At 34.9% G+C, this 27,710-nt stretch overlaps 1 protein-coding gene and 1 non-coding gene across 2 annotated transcripts in view; both read left to right on the plus strand.

Moving 5' to 3' along the window:
* The window catches only part of CNTLN (centlein), a 225,146-nt gene that overhangs the window by 64,083 nt on the left and 133,353 nt on the right, over positions 1-27,710 (plus strand). Inside the window, 3 exon segments of the mRNA XM_049769389.1 lie at positions 6,949-7,082; positions 10,717-10,879; positions 19,260-19,457. Coding sequence (XP_049625346.1) covers positions 6,949-7,082; positions 10,717-10,879; positions 19,260-19,457 — 495 coding nt within the window.
* LOC126025609 (U6 spliceosomal RNA) lies at positions 1,211-1,317 on the plus strand. The gene has a single exon (XR_007501487.1). It is a non-coding gene; the product is annotated as a U6 spliceosomal RNA (small nuclear RNA).

The raw sequence follows: 27,710 nt of genomic DNA on the forward strand, positions 1-27,710 counted from the left end.
TAATTCATAGTCATATGATTGGTGAGATTTTAATACTTATTTATTTATTTATTTTTTGGTTTTTGGGCCACACCCAGCGTTGCTCAGGGGTTACTCCTGGCTGTCTGTTCAGAAATAGCTCCTCGCAGGCACGGGGGAGCATATGGGACACCGGGATTCGAACCAACCACCTTTGGTCCTGGATCGACTGCTTGCAAGGCAAACGCTGCTGTGCTATCTCTCCCGGCCCCTAATACTTATTTTTTTAATAGAAATATGTTGTTATTTTGAGTTTTAGAACTGTGACTTTCTCTGCTGTATATTTATTCATATTGTAAGCATTTTAGTTGTAAATAGTATAAATAATAATATTTTAGTTTTAAACATTTGCCTTCAATTCTACCAATACTGTATAAGTTGAATTAGAATTTCAGAAATTTCTGAATTTTTTTGGTTGCACCTGGTGATACTCAGGGGTTACTCATGGCTCTGCACTCAGAAATTACTCCTGGCAGGCTCGGGGACCATATGGGATGCCAGGAATTGAGTTGGCTGCTTGCAAGGCAAAAACACTCTAACACTGTGCTATGGTGCTATGGCTCAATCCCCTAATTACCTTAGTTGTTTTCTTCTCTTACATGTTTGAGTTTTAATTTATCTATTTTATATATCTTCTATATATGTGTATGTGTGTATAGTACCTATCGCTCATAGAAAATTAGGGTTTTAATATAGTGTGTAATTACTACAAGAATGATTTGTTTCTGTTATCTTTATTTTTATAAACTTTTGCATTCTAACTCCAGATTTTATAAACTTTATAAACAGTGTGATGTCCTTTTAAACCAATTAAAGTTACTGAAATAATTATTTTCCTAAGGAATGAGTCAACTTTAATAGGAAATTTTTTTTCTTCCATTTTTATCAGTTTATCTCCTCTTTACATCTTCACAGGAAATCTTAGTATTATCAGTGACTCTACTTGTTTGTTTTGTTTTGTTTAATTTTTCAATAATTTTATGTAATTAATTTTCACACAGATAAATCATAAATATATTTTTCCTTTTGAATTATTTTATTTTGGTTTATTTTTTCAAAACCCTTTATTTTGTTGCAGATGACAACATATTTTGTGGATAAATAGTATTTCATTTTTTAATTTAACATATTTCTTTATCTAATCATCTACCATCAATAATATATAATCATTATATATAATACATTGATATATGTGCTTGTTTCGGCAGCACATATACTAAAATTGAAACGATACAGAGAAGATTAGCATGGTCCCTGGACAAGGATGACATGCAAATTCGTAAAGTGTTCCATATTTTAAAAAAACATTGATATATAATCATCAGGCTTTATTTTCTTTTTTGTTTTAGTTACTGTAAATAATGCTTCAGTAAACATTGAGTGCATGTAAACTTCTGCATAAATTTTTGGCTAGCCAAATATTTGGATAGATAAAAAAGATGAAATTGTTGTTTCATATGGTACATATGTTGTATCATGTTGGGGCAAGCTGAACCCCTTGTTGGTTATTTGTGAACCCAGAAATATCTCTCAAACTGAGAGATTAATTCCCATTCTTACGTCCCCCCTTTTGGGGGAAACCTAAGTGTATCATATGGTGTCTATTTTTATTTTCTGATCTGTAGCACCATTGTATTTTCAATATGGTTGCAGGTTACCTAGGTTCAATTCCCAGTGATCTCCAGCATCCCTTATAGTCCATCAGACTTGTCTGGAGTAATTTCTGAATACAGAACTAGGAGTAAGCTTTGAACATTATCAGGTGTGTCTCCCAAACAAACAAACAAAAATGTTACTCCACTTTACATTCTGATCAACAGTGCACAAAAGTACCTTTTCTATCACACTCATTTCACTATGTGGTTCTGGGGACTGGAGTTAGCTATATGTACTATACCTTAACTCCTGCACTGTCTTTTTGTTCTCTATTCTTATTTTTTTTAATCCATGTTCATAGTGAGTTTTTTTTTCTATAGGGATAATACCCAGAAGTGCTTGAGGAATGGTATTAGGATTCTCCCTGGTGGTGTTGGGGTAAAAGTGTTGTTTCAGGGATTAAACGCAGGGACTCAGATGTTTTAGTTTGGTGATCCCTCATAATGACATTTTATTTATTTATTTATTTATTTATTTTTGATTTTTTGGGCCACACCCGTTTGACGCTCAGGGGTTACTCCTGGCTATGTGCTCAGAAATCGCCCCTGGCTTGGGGGGACCATATGGGACACTGGGGGATCGAACCGCGGTCTGTCCTACGCTAGCACTTGCAAGGCAGACACATTACCTCTAGCACCACCTTCCCGGCCCCTCATAATGACATTTTAGATAATCAAAATGACAAATAGATAATCAAAAAGAAATAAAGAAAAAAAAGATAATCAAAGAGGACCAGAGCAATAGTACAGTTAGTAGGGCACTTGCCTTGCATGTGGCTGACTCAGGTTCCGTCTATGGCATCCCAAATTGTCTCCCAAGCAACATCAGGAGTGATTCCTGATTGCAGAGCCAGGAGGAATCCCAGAGCATTACCACATGTGAGCCAAACAACAACAATAGCAGGAGCAACTGCAACAACAAAATAAAGATACTCTAATTGTAATGCACATTTATATCATTTGTTATTTAAATATATTGTAACTGTTGTTTTGATGTTTATGGAGTGACATCTGAATACTCTTCTGGGTTGTTTGCCTGCTTCTTCTCTTTGAGAATAGCACTTTTTTTTGTGTGTGTGTGTGTATTGTAGAGTTTTTTTTGAAGTGGAATCACAAGTTAATGTACTAATTTATCACTGTCCTACCCCATGGCTTACTAATATTTGCTGGTAGCTTTGTTTATTGGTTTAACTGGACCAATTTGTTTTGCAATAAATAGCCTCTGATGTAGTTTTTGAAATAGCACATATTTGGACATATGCACTCTTCTCCAGTGAGAATAGTGTGCTGCCAAAAAATTTTAGCAGATCTATTTTATATATATATACATATATATTTTATTATATTTTGATATATAAAATGCTCAACAGTAAGGCCTGATTAAATCTGGATCTCTTTGAAGGGTTTATTTCCTATATAACTACTAATTTTTTTGGAATATGTATAACATACAATTTAATCTATATCATTTTCAAGTGTTTAGTTCAATAGTATTAATTACATTCATATTGCTGTCCAATAAGTTGCTAAAATTTCTATCTTCTTGATTTTATGGAGGTATGTTTTATTGCCAGATGTGGTCTATCCTGGAGAATGACCCATGTACATTGGAGAAGAATGTGTATCCTGGTTTCTGGGGATGGATTGTCATATACATATATGACATATATATATGTCATATATATACATATATATGTATATTATACATATAGTATATATACTAGGCCTCTTTCTTTCATTTTTCTTTTCATGGTTAGTATATTTTTGTTGGGTTTTAGTCTCATTGACCTATTTAGTGTTGACAGGGCCATGTTGAAGTCACCCACAATTATTGTGTTATTTTTGATGTCCTCTTTTAAATTTGTCAATAATTGTATTAGATAATTTGCTGGTCTCTGTGTGCATATATATTTAGTAGTGTGATTTCTTCCTGTTGCACATATCCCATGATTAGTACAAAGTGTCCATCTTTGTCCGTTACAACTTTTCTGAGTCTAAAGTTTGTGTCGTCTGATATTAATATGGCTACCCCAGCTTTTTTAAGGGTGTTGTTTGTTTGGATGATTTTTGTCCACACTTTGATTTTGAGTCTATGTTTGTTCTGACTATTCAGGTGTGTTTCTTGTAGGAAGCAGAAGGTTGGATTCATCTGTGATCCATTTAACCACTGCATGTCTCTTTACTGGTGCATTTAGTACATTGACAATGAGGGAGATGATTTTCATGGGATTTAATCTCCTCTTAGTGTATAAGTTTGACATATCTGTTGGTCTGTCTTGTTTTAAAGTAGACCTTTCAGTTTTTCCTTTAAGGCTGGTTTTGCATCTGTAAAATTTCTGAGCTATTGCTTATCCGTGAAGCTATGTATCCTTCCTTCAAACCTGAACATGAATCAGGCTGGGTGCAGTATTCTAGGTGAAGCCTCCATTTCATTCAGTCTTGTCACAATATCCCACCACTGTCTCCTGGCCTTGAGAATTTCTTGTGACATGTCTGCTGTAAATCTTATCAATTCTCCTTTGAATGTAATTTTTCCCTTTTGATCTTGCTGCTTTCAGTATTCTATCTCTATTTGTAGGATTTGTGATTAGGAATGTGTCTTGTGGTGTTTTTCTTCAGGTCTCTTTTAGCTGGTACTCTTCGGGCATGCAGGATTTGATGGCATGCAGTCTTTTCTCTGGGAGTTTCCCTGCAATGATTTCTTTGATTGTTGATTTTTCCTGTGGATTCCTTCATTAGGACTTCAATGATTCTTATGTTGTTTCTGTTGAATTTATCAAACTTTTCTATTTTCATCTGTTCAAACTCTTTGAGTATTTTTTTCCATTTTCTGATCATTTGCTTTGAGGTTTTTTTCAACCTCTTTTGTTGTATGGATTTATTATTTATCTTATCTTCCAGCTCACAATGCTGTCTTCAGCTGCTGTTACTCTATGGGTGAGGATTTCCATAGAGTTTTTCATTTCTTCTTACTACATTTTTATGTCCTGTTATTTCAGTTTGCAGTTTTCTGATTTCTATATTAGTGATCTGTTCAGATCGATCTATGTTTTCTTTGTGTTCTACCAACATCCTTTATATTTCTATTCTAAACTCCTTATCTGAGAGGTTAATTAGGTGGTTGGCATTTTTTGGGTCACCAGAGCTGCCATCTTCATTCTCTCTGCATTCTGTTGTCCTTTGTTGTTTCCACATTGCCACACTTGAAGTGGGATTCTTATTTCATGTTGTGATGGGGTTTATGTTCTTGAAGAAGTGAGTGACTGCAGAGTGGCCACGATCTTTTGTTGTTGTTGTGTTCTTCTTTGATTGTCATCAGGGATCAGGAAGTACCCCCAGGTGTTGCTTTTAAAATAGTACCCTGTAGCCCAAATCCAGGCAGGAATTAACTCCTGTTCTTGTGGGTGGAGACATTCCAACCTGAGGTTAGGTGATTGAGAGATGATTTTGCTGTGCTCTTTGATTGTCACAGGCAGAGTATTTAACTTTTTAATAACACAAAACCAGTTTAAAATAGTAGAGACCTTGGGGCCAGAGCAATATTGAAGTGGTAGGGCATTTGCCTTGCATGTGGCTGACCCAGGACGGACCTTGGTTTGATCCCCTGTATCCCATATGGTCCCCAGGAACAATTTCTGAGTTCATAGCCAGGAGTAACCCCTGAGTGTCACCGGGTATGCCCCCCAAAATAGTAGAGATCTTAGGCTTTTTGCCTACAATAATACATTTAAATACCCTGACAGAAAAGAAAACAAAGAATCAGGATATTTGATTTATTTAATTTGAAAATTGAAATAGTATGTAAATATGCAACTTGGAATTCCAAGTATATAAAGTATGTTATTGTATATACTTGTATATATATTGTATAATATATATTGTATATTATAATATAAATTATGTTAAATAATACATTAAATAAAATGTAGTGTCTTATTTAAGAAAGCATTAAAACCAAGGAAACCAGTTTAAAAATATTTTAAAGAGGTTATCCAGATATTCTTGTCAACATGTTAAATTTAGGCTTTAGCAGGACTTTGTTTTCTTTTAACATATATAAATCCCAACCCAGGGATGTTGAGAGACACTATGGTCATTGAGTTTTCATTATATCCCATTCTTCTTTCTAGGATCAGAGACTGTTCTTTGGTACTTCTATTTTAATTTTTCAGACACTCCTTTTATGTAATTTCCTTCCTTGGCCTTGATGCTTTCAGTATGTTATCTCATGTTTTTTTAATTTTTGTTTTTGTTTGTTTGTTTTTGGGCTACACCATGTGACACTCGGGGTTAGTTCTGGCTATCTACTAAGAAACTGCTCCTGGCTCAGGGGAATATATGGGATGCTGGAGATTGAATCGAGCTCCATCCTGGATCAACCCCGTGAAATGCAAAATGCCCTACAGCTGCGCTATTGCTCCGCCCCCTTTTTAATCTCTTAATGTCTTAAAGTATTTTTTTATTTGGATCTCTTAGCTTGTATCTTTCAAGCCTCCAGGATGTCGGGGCTTGTGCTCTTCAGTTGTGCAAACGTCTCAGTAATGATAACTTTGACAGTTGTTTCTTACTGCCTCCTGTGGCTCTGAAGAGTCTGTCATTTTTGTTTGTAGTTACCTCATTTTTCTCTCATATGATACTCTTTTATATTTTTGGTAGACTATTCCATTTTTTATTTTAGCTCATTAAGCATCGTAAACATTTTCACTCTGAAGTCCTTTTCAGAGAGATTTTATAGGGGATTATTACTGATTGGGTTAGTTTGGGATTATTCTTCACTCAATTTCCATATTGTGGTTCTGTACTACTGTAGCATGCTTCCTTTTATAGTCTAGGAATACATTTGTTTTTCACTTCCCTCTCAGAAACAACCCCTCCCCCACCTCAAGGCCAGGCAGATCTCTGAGAAAGGTCTGTTGAGGTTGGGAGATTATCTGTTGGCTGTTTGTGGGTCCCTTATTAGGAATCATGGTACTGACTTCTGACCTTTGGGTAGAACCAAAAAAGACCTGGCTGTTTTGTGTTAGGTCATCTCTCCCACTGGATGTTGGGAAAGAGTGCAGCTTCACAGGATGCTCTTAACTGCTTGCTTCAGAAGAATAGCACTGACTTCTGACCTTTTCTAAAACCAATATCAATTATATGAAAACAAAAGATATATTGTAAAACCATAATTTTAAATGATCATTTCATAATATAATTTATTAAATATAAGTTAATATGTAAGACTTTTATTATGATGTGATTTTTATTTTGATATAATTACTCTAATTTTTAGACTTTGGAAGATAATCTAACTGAAGCAAGGAAAGAAATTGAAGTATCCCAGAGTAAATATGATGCTCTGATATTACAATTGAATAGTAAACAGAATGAACTTAACCAGAAAGATATGGATATTATCCTGGTCAGGTAAGTACATTCAATTTTTAATTAAATATAATAGAAGAGTGTTTTTCAAACTTTTTGTGCAAAGGCATACTTTTTTCATGAAAAAATACCATGATGCACACCACCATTAGAAAATGTTAAAATAAAACTAACTCTGTGGCTATATTGACGATATATAAAGTAATTCTCTTGAATAGGAATCAAATAAACACAAAGAAATTACCTTATAATTACTTTATTATGAAATAATATAATGATTGGTCTATCTGTGAGCCGAAGCTGCATGTTACGGATAAAATTGGAATTTTCCCCACAGCACACCAGACATATCTCACAGCAAACTAGTGTGCTGCGGTACAGTAGTTGAAAACGCTGATTTAAAATAGCAACTTAGTATTTGCTATTAGTATTCTATTATGGAAATTACATTTGTTATGTGTACTTTTTGGTGCATTGGACACTTTTGGAATTATATACATTATCCACAAGAAAACCATTAAGAGAAGCCAGAGAAATAGCACACAGATTAAGTTGTCTGCCTTGTACATTGATGCCCCTGTTTCTGTCTCCAGCATCTTTTTTTTAAGAAAGTAGAAAAAATTACTGGAGTGTAGCAGAAAGAGATTAAAATGGTCTCCTCATGTGGAGAAGAATTTAGTATAGGACTATACTCTCTCAGTATCTTAATCCATGTACTATTTATCTGGTTTTGTTTAACATCTTAATGGTTTTGTTATACATGCTTCTATATGCTCTTTATTTTTATTTATTTATTTGTTTGTTTATTGTTTTTGAGGAACACCCAGCACAACTCAGGGGTTACTCCTGTATCTGAGATCAGAAATTGCTCCTGGCTGTCTCAGGGGACCATATGGGATGCTGTGTATCGAACCCAGGTCCATCCCGGGTTGGCTGATTGCAAGGCAAACATCCTACCGCTATGCTATCTCTCCGACCTATATATGCTCTTTTTAAGAAGAGTGGTTTTTTTTTTTTTTTTTTTTTTGGTTTTTGGCTCACACCCGGCAGTGCTCGGGGGTTATTCCTGGCTCTAGGCTCAGAAATTGTTCCTGGAAGGCACGGGGGACCATATGGGATGCCGGAATTCGAACCAATGACCTCCTGCATGAAAGGCAAACACCTTACCTCCATGCTATCTCTCCGGCCTCAGAAGAGTGGTGATTTACACTCAGACCCACACCTTGTCACCAGCAAGAAACTACAACCAACACCCCTGCTGACTCATGCTGTGTGGCCCTCCTTCTCACCTCTCCCAAACGTGGACTGATGTTTGATACCGGACCCAACTCCAGAAGGATCCTCAGTGCGAGGACTCTACCTGAGACCTCTCTGCTGGAGACCCCTCTGCCACAAATCTTTTCTCAATCTCAAGAAGACCATGGTGTGTGATGAAAATGTGCTCTGGATCCCACACCCCACAAGAAATTCTCAAAAGGCAATGGGGAAGCCTATATTTCCTTTATAAGTTTAAGACCTATAAAATACTACCACTTAACCTGTGTATTCCCAAATGTAAGGTAGTCTCCTGCATCACTTTGTTCCCTTAATTATTTTTAACTAATTTTTAAATTTTTTTTCTTTATATATATGTGAGTATATATATATTTATCTTGTTTCTGTTTTCTTCACTTCCTTAACTTCACCTCTTTTGTTTCTGCTTGGTACAAAAAACCTACAATAAAGTCTTGCTTGGGATAATAGCTCAGGTCAAAACCAGGGCACAGAGAGGACGCAGCCTTACACTCCCGCCCCCAAATGTACCAGCAATATAATATAGTACCATTTCTTCCTGCAAAGGCATACTAAAAAAGGGGAAAATTTTATATATAGAAACAAGCTCTTATCTACTAGGGATAAGAACTCATACTTTTTTACAATACAGGGGCACCTCCCACCTTGAACATATGTCATGTGGACCCAACTTAGTCTCCAGGTGATTAGACAGCGACTATCCAACTCCGAACCCTAGATCCCAGACATAGAACTGATGCAGTTCTCCGCAACAGCTCCAGGAACCAAACTCCCTCTGGGACATTCTTAATACTGCTCTGACACCAAACATGTGCCAGTTTTGGTATGATATACTGACAATGAGGAAATGGCAACAACTTGATCTAAGAGCAGGTTGTCTTACCTCACCATCTAATGATAGGATGAAATCAGAAGACTTGTCATCCTTTGATCTGTGCAATAGCCAAGATCGCTATCTACAGAAGACTGACTGTGACAACCATGACTCGGCAGAACTTATCCTCGGACCAATAAAAAGACCCTACCCTAGGCTTTGGCCTACGATCTGTACAACAACCAAGATCTCTAATTCCAGAGTTCTGACTGAGACAACTGCACAGATTCCAGGGTCTTTCACTATAGACCTGACACCAACAACAGTGACTGTGTGGGAAAAAAAAGTGTATTGGCACTATAGACAATGACTTGGGTGGGACAACCTAGTATGCCTGGATTCTAGAGTTGGAACTTATGCCAGAAAACTTCAGGGGTAAGGTCTCCTTGTATTTAGGTGAAGGCTTTTCCTTTCCATGTTTCCCATATTTCCCTGGGACTATGCAAACAACAATTGTCACTCTGGCACTGCTTTTACTGTACTCCTTTAACTCTTATCCTTAAGAAAGAGAGAGAGAGAGAGAGAAGAAGAAGAAAAGTTTATTAAACCTTCTGCTGGGCCTTTAATGAATTAATTGGTCATTCAATGATTTTCAAAAATTTATTTGCGACTGAACCCTTTCTTTCTCTTCCATCTCGTTAGTCTTTCTATTTTTTAAATATCTTTGCCTTTGTTCTTCCTGAAACAGGTATTATGATCAATTGTATTGACTATGTGATATACTTTCTTTAAATAAATTTAAAAAAAGTCAAAAGCAGACTAATATAATAGTATTAAACTTCATATCAGGATGTCTCAAGGTCTATCACTTAATATTTTGAGGTTAATTTAAAATAATATGCAGGTGCATGGAACTGTAAAAAAATTACTTCAATGTTAAAGGAGTTATATAAATTTTGTGGCTTTAGATTGCTTTGTGTACTGCTAAGAAATGTTATAATACACTATAATCTGGGGTCTTGAGGGACAAAGTAATTGTGCATGTGTTTTGTTTTATTTTTCTTAATTTTTGGCTGAAAGTTCAAAATTAAGGTGTCAGCAAGGCCATTCTGAGAATTCTGTTTATGGGTGATTCTCTTCCCACTGTAACTTTACCTTGTCCTCTTTCTTTGCATCTTTGTCTCCATAAAATAAAAATAATAATAAAAATCAGAAACAAACAAACAAAATAATAGTTCTGGACCAGAGAGATAGCACAGTGGTAGGGCGTTTGCCTTGCATGTGACTGACACAGCGATGTTCCTGGGTTTGATTCCTGGAGCTATTTCTGAGCACAAAACCCTGAGCACTGCCAGGTATGGCCCCAAAACCAAAATAATCATAGTTCAAGCAATACTTTTTGTATATGATAAATATTAAAATTTTATATGTTAGTTTTTATTAATATGTTCACCTTCAGTAGAAGACAACAAATTAAAATTGGAAACTGATATATAACCTTATTGAACACAGTTTTTTAAATGAGATTAATTACCTTTTTCACGCTTCTCTCTTTGTTGATTTGCATAGGAAGGAGTTGCAGGAGCTGCAGAATCTTTACAGACAGAACAGTGCACATACAGCTCAGCAAGCAGAGCTGATTAAGCAGCTTCAGATTCTGAATATGGACACTCAAAAAGTATTGAAGAACCAGGAAGATGTTCACACTGCAGAAAGTATATCACATCAAAAAGTATGCCTTTATTCTTTCATTAAAATATAAACATAAAATATATAAAGCACATTTATAAATACTAGAATTTTCTACTTTATATGTCTCTCCAGATTATAAACATTAGATTACTCAACTTCATAACATTTGATTTTAAGTGTGATATTTAATATTAGTAATTTTTATAAAGAAAAAATTAAAATAACTTGCAACTAAATTCTTTAGACTATTGTACTTATATATTGAATATATTTATTTCTATTATGAAACATACTAGGCAATAGAACATATTGGGCAATGGAATACATAACATTCTATTACGATAACTAGTTTGCTAAATATGATTTTACTTTATGGACTACATTCATTATAGAATTTGGATGCTACTTTATTGGGACAACTACAGAAATACTAATAAGTATTCAGATGAAATCTTCAGGATCAATATTTTTCAAGATTTTTCCTCATTTTATTTAAGTAATTATTTTAAGTAATTCATTTAAGTAATTTTTGTGGGGTTTTTTGGGTATTTTTGGGACACATCCTGCAGTGCTCAGGGGTTACTCCTGGCTCTACACTCAGAAATCCCTCCTGGCCGGCTTGGGGGACATATGGGATGCGGGGATTCAAACCACCATCCTTCTGCATGCAAGGCAAATGCCTTACCACCATGCTATCTTTCTGGCCCCCTCATTTAAGTAATTAATTAATTTAAGTAATTTTTTACTTTATATTTATTTTGTTTAAGAAATTGTCACTACTACAAGAACCATTACCATCCCCCACATCTCCTCCCCAAAAGGGTTTATCCAGATATTTAGGTATGTTGACTGATTAGTAATTAAAAATTAACTAGTAATTAAGCAATAATTTTGTGTTTGAGAATAGGTTAAGGTTTCTACTTTACATGTGGCTGACTTCTACATGATCAGCCATGTGATCAGCCATGATCCTCAGCACCATATGGTCCCCTTCACGTTACAAAGCACAGCCCAACAGGCACGTGACCTTTTCTGGTATAGCCTTGGATGCTATCAGAAGTGTACTAGTGACCTGGTTAGTATCCCGAACCACATGGACTGAGTGGCAGTAAATATATTCTCAGGTTTCACATTGTGTTGCTAGCCAGGTTGTAGGGAATTTCTGGGAGGTACCCTGGATATCTTTTTTTGTTTTTGTTTATTTTGGGGGGCCACACCCAGTGACGGTCAGGGTTATTCCTGGCTATGCACTCAGAAATCACTCCTGGCTTGGGGGGATCATATGGGACCCCAGGGGATCGAACCACAATCAGTCCTAGGTTAGCACATATAAGGCAAACACCCTACCGCTTGCACCACTGCTCCAGTCCCTCCCGGGATCTCTTGACCACCACCTAAAAGCTCCCAATTCCCCAATAACTTTTTTGAATTATATTTTTGTAATTTGCTAAGAAATACTTGTATATTTGAATATATAATATAATCTATATAACTCAGTCAGCTTTATGAGATTGATATCATTCACTCCTAATATTTTAGGAAGCAATTAAAACTTAGGATCTTTTATCTATATATACTTTGAAATATATTTAACTCTGAAGTTTGGGAGATTTCTTTTTATATATCTTTATTTAAACACTTCAATTACAAATATTATTGTAGTTGGGTTTCATGTAAAGAACACTTCCCTTCAGCAGTGCAACATTCCCATCATCAATGTCCCAAATCTCCCTCCTCCTCTCCCCACCCTCACCTGTATTCTAGATAGGCTTTTTACTTCCCTCATTCATTCACATTGGTAGTTCTCAGTGAGTTATTTCTCTAACTGTATTCACCACTCTTTGTGGTGAGCTTCATGTCGTGAGCTGGACCTTCCAGCCCTCCTCTTTTTGTCTCTGAGGATTATTGATAAAATATTTTTTTAAAAAAACCATAGATGAGGGAGACTATTCTGCATCTATCTCTCTCCCTCTGACTTATTTCACTAAGCATAATAGATTCTATAGGAATTTCCATAGGAAAATTTCATGACTTCATCTCTCCTGACAGCTGCATAATATTCCATTGTGTTTATGTACCACAGTTTCTTTAGCCATTCATCTGTTGAAGGGCATCTTGGTTGTTTCCAGAGTCTGCCATGAATATAGGTGTGAGGAAAGGATTTTTGTATTGCATTTTTGTGTTCCTAGGGTATATCCCTAGGAGTGGGTTAGCTGGATCGTATGTGAGCTCAATTTCCAGTTTTTGGAAGAATCTACATATAGCTTTCCATAAAGGTTGGACTAGACAGCATTCTCACCAGCAGTGAATAAGAGTTTCTTTCTCTCCATATCCCCGCCAGCACTGCTTGTTCTCATTCTTTGTGATGTGCGCCAATCTTTGTGGTGTGAGATGGTACCTCATAGTTGTTTTGATTTGCATCTCCCTGATGATTCGTGATGAGGAGCATTTTTTCATGTGCCTTTTGGCCATTTGTATTTCTTCTTTGACAAAGTGTCTGTTCATTTCTTCTCCCCATTTTTTGATGGGATTAGACTTTTTTTTTTGTAAAGTTCTGTCAGTGCCTTGTATATTTTGAATATTAGCCCCTTATCTGATGGGTATTGGGTGAATAGTTTCTCCCACTCAGTGGGTGGCTCTTGTATCCTGGATGCTATTTCCTTTGAGGTGCAGATGCTTCTCATCTTAATGTATTCCCATCTGTTTATCTCTGCTTCCCCTTGTTTGGAGAGTGCTGTTTCCTCTTTAAAGATGCCTTTAGTCTCAATGTCATGGAGTGTTTTACCTATGTGTTGTTCTATATACCTTACGGCTTCAGGTCTGATATCAAGGTCTTTAATCCATTTGGAATGTGGCTGTGCTTTTCTGGAGCCTCTAGGAGAGTTTTTGGTGGGCCATCTCGGCCCTCTTAGGAGAGGTTCAGGGGACAAAATTGTAGAGAAATATGCACAGGCAACAGGCCCACTCAGTCTCTCCCAGTTGGTAATCTCGCAGCACGGCAAGTTTGGGAGATTTGTTTGTTTATTTGAATTTACTCATATGAATATACCATGAAAAAATAACTTCTTTAATTAATGTAAATAAGTACCTATCAAGTAAACTTTAAATATATTTAAAAACTAGTGTTTTAAGGCAGTGTTGTTTTCTTTTCCCATCTGTACTCTACTCTGTTCCCTTGTTTCCCCTCAGCTGTGGAGTTCCCAAGTACCAAAGTGCTCAGCTCCTTTAAAGAAGGGCTTCTTAAACATTTTACATTTGTACACTTGTGACCTTTTTCACCTGAGAATTTTTAATAAGCTATGAGTAGATAGAAAATAAGCATACTGATTAAACATTTACTGACATTAAATCATAAAGAACTTTACTTTTATTTTAGGGCCTTACCCTGCAGTGTTCAGAGCTTATATCCTGGTGAGTTTGGGGGTCCATAAGAGATGCCAGGGATTGAACCAGGGTTGGCTGTGTGAAAGGCAATTTATCAACCTGTTGTGCTATCATTCTGGCCCAAATTATAAAAATGTTTTCATGTATATAGCTTGGTGATCATTAAACTCATCTTCCCCTACTTTTTGTTATAAACTTGCCTATATAAGAAGTTATTTCCTAGTTCTATATAATCAGTTTCCTCTACTGTATCGATTCTCTTCAGCAGAGGCAATCTGTCATGTCTCTGATCTGGTAGAAGAACAAAACAATGAAGAGAAAACTTGTATGATCCCACTAAATTTCTTTTCTTGGATTCCTTTACTTCCTTATCCTTTTTTAGTAGTTTTAATTTTTATAGTTATATTAACTCTTCTCAAATTTCTTCTCTCATTCTCTCTCTCTTTTTTTCTTTTTTGCTTTTTGAGCCACACCCAGTGATGCTCATGGGTTACTCCTGGCTCTCCACTTAGAAATTGCTCCTGGTGGGCCCGGAGAGATAGCACAGCAGCATTTACCTTGCAAGCAGCCGATCCAGGACCAAAGGTGGTTGGTTTGAATCCCGGTGTCCCATATGGTCCCCCGTGCCTGCCAGGAGCTATTTCTGAGCAGACAGCCAGGAGTAGCCCCTAAGCACCGCTGGGTGTGGCCCAAAAACCAAAAAAAAAAAAAAAAAAAGAAATTGCTTCTGGCTCAGTAGACTATATGGGATGCTAGGGATCAAACCTGGGTTGGCTGCATGCAAGGCAAATGCTCTATGGCTGTACTTTCACTCTGCCCCTTCTTATTCTTTTTTAAAGTAACTTAAAAACCAGTCCCCACCCCCTGTGATTACATTAGAACTTTAGCACTCACTTGTAAATCAAATGTTGCTCAACTTAATGTAGTTCTTTTATTACCCATGTACAAGCAACATTTGTCATAGTTGATGACTCTTTAATTCTTTATATATCTTTTTCTTCTTTCCTTAAATTTTCAGTTTACCCAATAGTTTTTAGTTATTTTTTTCAAGATGATTTTATATCTTTTTTGTTTTTCTAATAACCCTGACTGCTAGATGTTAAAATAGCCTAGGATATTTTTTAAAAAACTGTTTAAAAACTCATACCCTAGGTGATATTATCTAATTAACTAGGAATTTAAAATAACCCTGATTCCAAATTTGCTTATCTATTTCTAGATATCTTCCCTGAACTCAATTACCTACCCCTCCTCTGGGCACTTAAGGTTTTCCATTGGGGTCACAAGTGAAATCATGTAAATGGGGATTGCACACCTGGTACACAGCATCAGATTAGGGGACCAGCTAGTAGGATTTAGAAGTCACAGGAAGGAAAAAATGTTGGAAAGGATAAGGGTCATAAAAATAGAGAAAGACGGACCAACATATATTTAGTACATATTAAACTTTGTATATTCTAAGTTGTTCATATATAATTATAATGTTATACCTTCAATATATGTCCCAAATTCTACTTTCCATCACTCTTACTGTGAACATGTTTCCAAAGCACCATTATCTGTTACCTAAATTATTATAGTAATTATTGTGATTTTTTAGTTCAGAATTCAATATATTTTTGGCAAACTTTAGTAGGTCAAATCATGTCACTCTTCTCTAGAAACCCATCCATTGATTTACTTCTCATTATAAGTAAAAAATTAAGTTTTTCTATAACATATATATTACTTGATCTGAATCTGCATAACCTCTCTCATCTTTATATTACCTTCTCTTTAAGCTTCATGGTTTCAGTCACAGCAACTTTGTTTTTTTTTTTCCCACATGGACATACCAAATATTATTCAGATTGAAGATCTGTGCAATTGTTTTAACTATCTCAGAGCTCTTCCCTACTTTTCTTCAAAGTTAGCTATTAGATTGCTAATATTTTTAAAAGTTTAAAATCTATTTGATAACAGATTGGATGTGAGTAGAATTAATGTTTGTTAGAATAGTTGAAAAAGAAAAATATGGGAATATACCTTGAATGATAACCTGGCTATGGATAAGAGATAAAGCAGAACAAAAGGTTCTTCTTGGTGAAGTGATATTGGTACTGTCACAGTGGTCCTCAAACTATGGCCCACGGGCCACATACTGAATTTTATCTGTTTTGTTTCTTCATAGCAAAATAAGATATATGCAGTGCGCATAATAATTCGTTCATAAGTTTTGTTTTTACTATAGTCAGACCCTCCAATGGTCTGAGGGACAGTGAACTGGCCCCCTGTTTAAAAAGTTTGAAGACCCATGGTTTAGAAGGTAAGATGATATCAAATAAAAATTAGCTTATTATAATTGTACTATAGGAAATTTAGCTCATCATAAATTCCCTCGTTAGTACCTTTACTAAATGTTTGTTTTATTTTGGGGCCACACCCAGCAATCCTCAGGGGTTACCTACCCCTGGCTCTGCACTCAGAAATTGCTCCTGGCAGGCTCAGGGCACCATATGGGAATTGAACTACCATCAGTCCTGGGTTGGTAGCATGAAAGGCAAATGTCCTACTGCTGTGTTATTTCTCCGGCCCCACTTTTACTAAATTTTGAAATGTAAATTTAATGTGTTGTACTTGGATAATTTGCTGTAACCTGAATTTTGATTGGGGATACTTTTTGAAATCTTACATATTTTCTCCTAGGATTATGAGTTATCCTTTCTAAAATAATTATAGATTATGAGAAATATGATAATTGTATGCTGTGTTTATATGAAGGCAGATAAAAATGTCTGAGATATTCTGCTTTAAATAACTAGCTTATTTTTCCTATATTTATTTCTTTTCTCAATTTTGAATTACTTTTTTTCTTTTAAGTGTTTCACAGAAACTACTTTGCAGCATTGAAGCAGTGGGAAAAGAATCCCATTGATAATTTAACTGCTTCTTATTATGAAATTGTATTTCCTTTTTTTTTTTTTTTGGTTTTTGGGTCACACCCAGCAATGCTCAAGGGTTACTCCTGGCTCTATGCTTGGAAATCGCTCCTGGCAGGCACAGGGGACCATATGTGATGCAGAGATTTGAACCATTGTCCTTCTGATTGCAAGGCAAGTGCCCTACCTCTATGCTATGTCTCTGGCCCCTAAAATTGTATTTCTTATTTAATGAAGTGTTTTTATTTTAATGTAGGTTCTTGTATATTTTAGTTTATATTAGTATTTTAAACTTGGTCAACTAAATACCATAATTATTTATTTATATTTTATACCTTTATCTGCATTTTGTAAATATAACAAGTAATTTCTATTTGATAGTTTACTAAAATAGATAAAAACACAAAATATTGTATAATTTTAGCTTTTAGAAGCAAATTGGCATTTTAATACTTTTTCACAGCTTTTGAAAATGCGTTTTAGGGGCTATATAGAAATTATAGCAGTTAGGGAACTGGCATTACATATAGTTACCAGGGTTTGATTCTTGGCACTGCATATTCCCAGATCTGCCAGGAGTGCAGAGCAAGGAGTAAGCCCTGAGCATAGCCAGATGTGTCCCCAATTCAAAATACTTAATGCATTTTAACATAATACTGACTTTTCATATTTACTTTTTATTTATTTTTATTTTTATGGCTTAGGGTCACAGGTGGCAGTGTTCATTATTACTCCTGTCTCTCAGATCCGGAATTAATCTTTGTAGTGCTTAGGGACTGTATGGGATGCCAAGGATCAAACCCTGGTCTTCCATGTACAAGGAAAGTGCTCTGCAATTCTTCGATCCCTATATTTCTTAATTAATAATATTGTACAACTATTTTTAAAATGGTAGTTTATCTAAATATTTTCTTGTGTTAACCATATCTGCTGCTTAAATTTTATAATCATAAATAAAGCTATTAACATTGTCAATCTAGACTTTATTAATTTTCATTATTTATATTGATTTTATAGTTTATATACATATACCACCCCGGTATCATCAGCAAGTATAATATGGATTCTTTATGTAAGCCAGTTACCACAAGTTGAATTTGTCTCATTTAATCACAATTATATGCTAGGATTTTCATTACCAAGGAATTTCATGATTGGTACAGGATACTCTTTGACACATTATAACACACCATTTATAAACCATAGGCTGTCTCACATTTTTGACAAACTCAAGTTTTAAATTTATTTAATGTATGTTTCTTTGAGTTTAAAAATGTAGTTTTATATCTTGCTTATGGGATATTTTCTTGACTTAATGACACATTTTCTAGGTTGTCTTTAATTTCTAGTAGTCTACAGGTACAAGTCAATTCTGCATTCAGGAGTTTATAGTATATCATCATTTTAGTACCTACCTTTGTCTCTTACTCATCTTCTATTCTTCCCTTACTTCAGCAGTAGGTATTCTTTGAAAGGGTATATTAGTTTCATTTAGTCTGATGAATCATACTCAATTCTGTTCTTTACTGTCACAGACCTTAGGCTATATATTTTTTCACATTGTTGGTCATCTTGAGAATTACTTTTTGTTTTCTTTTAGTTTATCTTATACCATTATGGCTGCACTCAAGTTCTTTATTCTTTCTTTTGTGGAACCCTTGAAAATATAGCTAGTTAAAAGTCAGAAATTTAGAGTTGGGAATATAGTATAAGGGTTAAATCACATGCAAAGCACTGCAACTGTAGGGCATCTACAATCTTTGGCCTTTGCATTGAACTATTAGCTCAGTTGGATGTTAATTTTCTGGAATGGCTCTTATGGTCCCCAAGTAATGTGGGCAACCCTCCTAAAAAAGGAGTTAACCACATTTTGTCTATAAAACATTTACATTCCTTTTTAATAGTGAATGAAATTTTGTATTGCTGTTATATTATTTTGTTTTCAATGTACTTTTTATTATCCACCATTAAAATGCAGGCTAAGAATATTGCCACATAGTCCTATGTCAGATAATTTCACATTTGTCTTTATGTGTCTATATATTTGCATATGTGAATATATGGTTTATATGCATAACCAATTTATTATTGATGCATTTGAATATGTTTTTGAAACAGCTTTACAATGAATTACATATTTGTTTTGAAACCACGAAATCAAATGAAGCAATCCTCCAGCAAAGAGTTGTTAGTCTTCAGGATCAGCTGATTCAAAAAGAGCAAGAAAATATTAAATTAAAAGAAAGACTTCAGAAATCACAAGGAGCTCCACCTTTTCTTCCAGAAAATGATTCAGACCACTCAGAACAGATACAGGTAAGATACACTTTAAACATTATTCTTTTAAAAATTAAAAAATAAAATTTAGGTACCATGATAGGATTTCATCTAGAATACCTAGCAGCACCACACCCTCCCCCAAACTATCCACTTCCTAGTACCATTTTTTCAGTGCCTCCCATTCTGTTTCCTCCCATCCCCTATCTGCATGGTAAGCAACCTAATGAAGACCAGTTCTCAGTTTTTATTGCCTTTTGATAGTTTTTATTCCCTTAAATTGTTTCTTAATATCCGTCATATGAGAGAGATCTTTCTTTTTGTTTCTCCCCTCCTGTTAGCACGATACTCTCCACATTATCTATATTGTAGAAATTGCCTTATTTCATCTTTTTGTATAACCAAATAGTATTTCATCGTGTATATTATATACCACAGTTTATCATTATTGTCATTGATTCTAGAGGAACCTGGGTGATAGCACAGTGGGTAGGACTTTTGCCTTGCATGTGGCCAACATAGGTTCTTTTTCCATATGATCCCATGAGCACAGTCAGTTATGACACCTGAGGGCAGAGCCAGGAGTAACACTTAAGCACTGCTGGTGTGGACCAAAACAAACAAACAAACAAAAATAGTTTACATATAAATGAGTTTATACAATATTTGTCTTTAACTTTTATTCATTTAGAAAATGCCTTTAAGGTTCGTCCATATTATCAGAGATGACAGAATTGCCCTCTTTTTTTTTTGATGAATAATCTGTAGATATGTATCTAAAATGGTCTGACTACAATAAATAAGTTGATTGATTATTATAAATGTTTTACTATTGCAAATAATTTGGCATTGAACACATGGGTTAAAATATCTATTTAAGATGAAAAATTTCCCTTTAGACATATACCAGGAGGTGGGATTTATAGATTATATAGTACTTCTATTTTTCATCATTTGAGGATTCTTGTATTGTTTTTCATATTTTCTAAACCACTTTACATACCTACTAACAGTTTATCAGAGTTCTTGTTTCTCCACGTTTTTCCAACTTCTTTTTTTGAATTTCAGTTTTTGGGCTTCACCTGGCGATGCTAAGGGTTTACATTGACTCTTTGCTTAGATATCACTTCTGGAGGTGCTTAGGGGACCAAATGTGATGTAATGGATTGAACCTGATTGGCTGCATGCAATACAAGTGACTTGAGCTAAAACTTCATTCTTTCTTGGGCCCAAATTTTTATTTTTGATTATATGCTTTGTGAGCAATATCAGCTAATACCTCAGTGTGGGGGTTAGTTTATGTCGGGATGATGATTATATGTTTTTTAATGGAAAGAGGACAGTGAAGTTATATGAGGAGAGAGTAGAATCTTTGAATTAGGTAAAGAGAAGTGAATGATGATATATTTGTTAATTATGTCTACAATATAATTCTATTTTGTGTTGGTAATAGAATTTTTTAGAAAACACTTCAACTAGACTGCCATCTTTATCCATTCATCCCTGTATCACCATTTAATTTATTCATGTATTATTTGGTTATAATCAATATTTTTTAAACTTCAGTTTCATGGCTTAGCTAATAAGCAGCTACCTTTTATGAATCTTATGAATGAGTATACAGATAGGAACCTCATTATTATAAAATGTGCTATAGTGGTTGTATTTATGAAGAGTCTTGTGAATAGAAGTTCTTCTGGGAAGATGTTTATGGAAAGGAGGGAGTTACCAAAACTTCACATATAATATGGCATGTGTAATTTTGAAAACTCTGAGATTATCACTTCCTCATATGTTGGATTACTGGCCCTACTCTAATCAATATTCATACTCCACCCTAGGGTGTGATATGGTGTTGGGATATTGGATTCCTGCCTACTTGGTATGCCTCTCCTGCCCTAGTGTGTGACCTTGTTCTTGTCAATAAAAAGTGTTCTGAGGAAGGAAGCCTCTTTATTTGGTCTTCTTCCACTTAGCTGCATTCCTCCTTAAGAGCAGAAAGCTTGGATGGTTGAATTCCTAACTTGAGTGCTGGATTTCTTGAACCCATTTTTGTACCTCTTCACTGTGTGGATTGATCGCTGGCATTGCATATGGTAGACTGAGCATAGTTTGAAGTGGTCCCTAGGTATATACTCAAACACTAACCCCACTAAAAAAAAAGGAAAAGGAAAAGAAACATGCTTTTCAATATCATATTAGTAATTTTTATATTCCTCTCTAATATATTATAGTTGATTCAATTTTCCTTTCCTTTTTTTACTTGTAATCAGAATTATTGGTGAGCTGACACATTTTGTCATAGAAAAAGGGCAAAGCAAATTGGTTTATATGGGATGAAACTTGTGACCTTTGATTTTCTAGCACCCTTTTCTTAACTGGCTGAATTCTGAAAGATTGCCTCTTCTTAAGTCTGAGTAATTGTTTATCTTTTTTAATACAGAAATACTGATTTTTTTCGCCTTGAAAGAAATTCTTGCAAATTGAAGAGAAAAGAGTAGCCTAAGATTTTAATTTACTTATTAAATGTTAATGAAATCTTTTTCATATGACTAGCAACAGACCACAAGTTTGTAGTTGTGAATTTAAGACATAAGAGTGCATTCTTTATTTCACTTACTGATACCCTCTTTCTTTTCTAATTTTATAGAGAACTTTTCTTTTATTAAAACAATTTACTTTAGTCACTGTGATTTACAATTATTGATGTTTTATGCATTTATGAACACCCTTCACCAGAGTGTCTGTATCCCTTCTCCATTGACTCATTTTAATATCGGTGCTCCTTTGCACTTCAATATAATGTTTCTAACTGGTTACCAAATTCCCAGAAAATTATGGTAGAGGTTAATTTGAGGAAAATTGACATCATTTAAAAATTTTCTATTCCTCAATATACCATGTCTCCTTAAATTTAGCTTTTCCCAAATATATTTTTCTAAATATATATTTAATATATGCAATATATAATTTACATTAATATTCCTTCATTATAAATGAATATTATGTCTCCTTCATTTTAAAATATTCACATTTATATTTAAAATATGCTATGTCTCTTTCAATTTAGATTTTTCCTAATATATTTAAATATATGTAAACACAATACATATATCTATATATGTTTCTATATATCATATATAATTATGTATAGTTTTGGGGCTATACCTTGCTGAACTCTGGGTTTGCTCTTGGCTCTACATTCAGGGATCAATCCTTGAGGCAGGAGAGCCATATGGAGTGCCAGGGGGTCAACTGCTTGAAAGGCTAGCACCCTATCTCTCTGCTATATGGTTTATCCAGGAAAGGCTTATGTCTTTTTATGAAATGTTTAAAATGCACTATATTTTATTTTATTAAGTTCTAGGTAGTGTACATTTATTGTTAGATACTTGAATTTTATTAGACTCTTCTTGTAATAGAATTCAATTGAGTTTTAAATTTGTTTTGTTTTGTTTTTTGTTTTTCGGCCACATCTGGTGATGCTCTCGGGGGCTACTCCTGGCTCTGCTATCAGAAATAGCTTCTGGCTTGGGGGACCATACGAGATGCTGGGCAGTGAACCTCGGAAAGTCCTAGGCTAGCGCATGCAAGGCAGATGCCTTACACTCTGCACCACCGCTTCGGCCCCGAGTTTTAAACTTTTGTCCAAATTCTGTTAATAGTATTTTTAATTTAGATTCCACTTGGGCTTTTATAGATGGTCTGTTATTTTTTTATTCAGATCCTGTTAGTTTACAAATTATGTTCCAGGGTGATGAGAATGTGGGAATCATCAAAATGGAATGGCAATCAGAGATGAAGGCAATTTAGAGATTGGCTTATATTATCAAAATGAACAAGTATGTGCAAGACAATATGAGGTGAATATCTCGCAGTTTGAGAGACCCTGCCTAAATAAAAATTAACAGGTGCTTCTGATAACATACTCCTGAAATACAAATATGGCACCAAGGGGCTGGAGTGATAGTATAGAGGGAAGGGCATTTGCTTTACACTTCATCATTCTGGTTTGATCCCTAATACCACAAACGATCCCTTGAACTTATCAGTTGTGGTCCCTGAACACAAAGCTAGAAATAAATCCTAAGCACAGATGGGTGTGACTCAAAAAAAAAAAAAAAGAAAAGAAAAGAAACAAAAATTTTGGTATAAAATTGAACCGGATTAGAGATGTCTTCTGGACTCTATACATTCATGGTCCTGAAGCATTCTCTTGTTAGAGCTGCTTGACTCCTTAGAGAAAATCTTATCTAACTTGCAAAAGGACAGCTGGGTTGGAATTCTACAGAGGTTTCAGTTGGTCATATCAGTTAGCCTTATTCCAAATCTCTATCCTATAGATCAGTACTCCTCCCTCCACCATATGCTGATAATAGAATTGTATGTTTGTATGTTTATAATGTAGAATCCCCCACCCTCAAGTATTAATGTAATTATATTCAATTAGCTTAAGTAATGCATGAAACCTTTCCATTAAAGGTGGAAGGAAATTAGCATGGTTGGGATGTGAACCTCATATGGCAGTCTCCAAAAAATGATTATTTAAATTCTAATATGTACCAATCTATACATTTTCCCTACATTGTTTTAGTAGATGTGGTTGAGAGCTAAGTCCTTATCTTGTAAAACATTTTTTTCGATATACTCCACTTACCTTGTAAATTTTAAAGGTAATTCTTATGTTTTACCATAAAAAAAGAAGTTGCTCTGACATTTCTTACACATGCATTTATTATGAAATTAAGGAGCCTGATAAATTAGTATCATATTTAGTGATAAAATTTATAGAAGTTTTGCTTTGAAGGGCTTGGGAGTTAGTTAATACAGGTGGTAAAAGCACTTGCCTTGCATACTGCCAACCAAAGTGTGACCCCTAACATCACATATGGTATCTTAAATCCCCCCAAGTAGGAATGCATAGCCAGAATTAATCCCTGAACAGCACCAGATGTGCTCAAATATTTTTATTTTTATGCATAGGGTTATTTCTAGTCTTTTAGATAATGCTTCATTGATTGTTTTTTAAATAACTATGAATTAAATTGCTCTATTGTATAACTTTTTATATCTTTTCTGGCTTTTATTCTTTCTATAATGAGTTTTTGAGTTAAAGAAAGAATTGGAAAATTTGTCTACTAATGTTGAAAAATTAACCAATGTAAGGCAGGGATAGATAGCATGATAGAAAATATTATAGAGGTGAGAAAATTAATGTGAAGTTCAAATTATGTATGATTGTAATAGATGAGATAAGAGATAATTTGGCCATAGTATCCTCAGATATATTCAGTTTTTTTCACATTTGAAATCTACCTATTCTTTATAATTTTAAGTCTCTAAGCTTCTTTGCAGTTCATTTTTTAGGATGTTTCATTTTTTCTTTAAATAATTCATAACTAACATTAAATTTTATAAAATTGACATAGGGATGAGACTGTTACAGTGACTGACATCAATCAATATAAAATGTTAGTTAGGACGCCAGAGCGATAGCACAGTGGTAGGACGTTTGCCTTGCATGCCGTTGTCCCAAGACAGACCTGGTTCAATTCCTGGCATCCCGTATGGTCCCCCAAGCCAGAAGCAATTTCTGAGTGCATAGCCAGAAGTAATCCCTGAGTGTCACCGGGTGTGGCCCCCCAAACAAAACAAAACAAAACAAAAAAATGCTAGTCCAAGTGGCAGGTTAATTCAAGTAAAATGGTGGTGGCAGGCAGTGTGACAAAAAAGGCCAAGACTTTATTGCTCCTGTTTTTGAGGTGAGGAGGTTCAGGGAAACTGTCTTAGGCTCCTGCTTGGCTTCTCCTTGAGCTCAAAATTATGGTAAAAGACCATAGAGAAGAATTCACTTAGACCCTTAATTATGCTTATTTATTTTAGCCTCTGCAGATGCACTGGGACTATCAAGCAAAATTTGCAAAAAAAAAATTGGGAATATTTATTTCATATAGTAGAAATAAATACATAAACTTGTATCCTGCTTATATAAATTCAATTTTGTTACAATGTGACATTTGAAGACTTTATTTGACTGCCTAATCTCTTTTTCATTCTCTTTCACCTCCCCTCCTCCTCCTTCTGCTTCTTCTCCCTCCCTCTCCTCTCTTCTCTTTTCTTCTGTCCTCTCCTGTCCTCTTATCTATCTTACTTACCTTCCCCTCCCCTTCTATTCTCTTTTCCATTCCTCTCTTCTCCTTCCTCTCTGCCCACTCCCCTCCTCTTCTCTCCGTCATTTATTACTCTCCCTCTCTTCTCCTCCAATCTCCTTCCTTCCTTCCTTCCTTCCTTCCTTCCTTCCTTCCTTCCTTCCTTCCTTCCTTCCTTCCTTCCTTCCTTCCTTCCTTCCTTCCTTCCTTCCTTCCTTCCTTCCTTCCTTCCTTCCTTCCTTCCTGCCTCCCTCCCTCCCTCCCTCCCTCCCTCCCTCCCTCCCTCCCTCCCTTCCTTCCTTCCTTCCTTCTTTCCTCCTGGAACATGTAAAACAGTTTTATCATTATTCTTGGACATTTAACTTATAATATTTTCCTGTTTTCTTTGACTTTTATTCTATGATGATCATTTAATATTCTTTCTTAGGGAGAGGTGGGGATTTGGATCACACCTGATAGTGCTCAGTGATCATTTTTGTGGGACCAAATGAAGTACAGGGAGTAGAACAAGGATTGGCCACGTGTAAAGAAAGCACTTTAACCATTGTTCTATTATTGTTCTAGCCCCTACTTTTATCTATTTTATTTTTATTTTCTAAAGGATGAATTATTTGAAACTTCCTTTAAATGATAAACATAGGTGCAGAGAAAAAGTAAAAGGGTTGAGTGCTTTCCTTGCCTACTGCCACATCTGGTTCAATTTCTGGTACCATGTCTAGTCAGGGATGATCCCTGAGCATATATCACTTTGCCAGTGATCCCTGAACAGAGACAGGTGCAGACACCCAGCATTCCCTGAATGGTATTAAATAGTGGCAATATTTTAATTTCTAAACCTCTTAAATATACCATGTCAACTATATTTCAAAAATACTAACTAGCCAACTATCACTATCTTTTAACAAACAATATATGTGTCGTTTTTTTTTTTTCATAGATGTTTCTTCGTTTATACCGTTTGGTTTTAATCTCCAGGAACTAATGATTTTCTTTCACTTTTTATTGGGTTTTTATTTATAAATATTTTACCAGTTTGTATGCTTTTATTAGTTTAGGATTATTAATATGTCTAATCTCATAAAAATATATTTGAGATAAGTTCAGTATGGTATTTATTAAAGATATTTTTCATAATTTTTATTTAATTCTTTATAGACTTATTATTAAATTATTGATAACTTTTTCCATAAACTTATTCCACATATTGAGATATGTCTAAATTCTTTTGTCCAATGACAAATATTAAACTTCATTTAATTTCTCTGAGATCCTACGCTCACTGAATTGTGAGATCCTAAAGTAGAGAGGGTTGACGTTTTATGGTTTTATTCCCATTGCCTCCTCTAGTTATTTAAAGGCTTATTAAGTTAACAATAGAAAAAATATGAATCATACATAAATGCACTTTGAGTCTATCGCAAAAATGGTACTTTGGCAGCAATTTCAGTAAACACAAAGAGCAGTACTCATTTTCCAAGGGATAACTGGTTCAGTTGCACATAGATTTTTAAATTCTGTTAATCTTATCAGCGGTTAATTAATTTCTCATAATTTTTCAATGCACAAAAATACCTGTATCAGTAAGATTTATGTTTTTATTTTTTTATTTTTTATTTTTTGTTTGGTTATGGAGCCTTACTTGGCAGTGCTTAGGGCCTACTCCTGGCTCTGTTCTTAGAAATCACTTCAAGAATGCTCAGTGTCAGGACAGAACTAGAACAGATGTTTGCCCAAACATCTTTTCTCTATAAATTGTCTAGTTCCATAAGCTTTGCTTTCTTAATAGTAAGAGAACATAGTATTGATAGTGGCTGTTTTATAGAACTAATTTTAAAATTTATTCAGTCATTGATTTTGTGGACTTAGGGTATGAGAACTTTCATACAATGCTGCATGCACTCTCTACCACAGAGTTCAAATGCTGGCTCCTAAAGTATTTTAACTACTCAATTGATAAAGAGATTAACAATTATAGTACTTAAACCAATATACTACTAATACTACAGCCTTATCATGCTTCAGTTGAGAAGTATTATGCAAGAGTTATTACATTTGCTCAAAACTTTTATTTATTGTATTATAGTGTTCAATTGCTTTTTATCTTGAATTTTAAAAGGGAAGAATATTAGTCTTACATTTCTTT

The sequence above is a fragment of the Suncus etruscus genome, chromosome 1, assembly GCF_024139225.1.
Source record: "Suncus etruscus isolate mSunEtr1 chromosome 1, mSunEtr1.pri.cur, whole genome shotgun sequence".
NCBI classification, from domain to species: Eukaryota; Metazoa; Chordata; class Mammalia; order Eulipotyphla; family Soricidae; genus Suncus; species Suncus etruscus.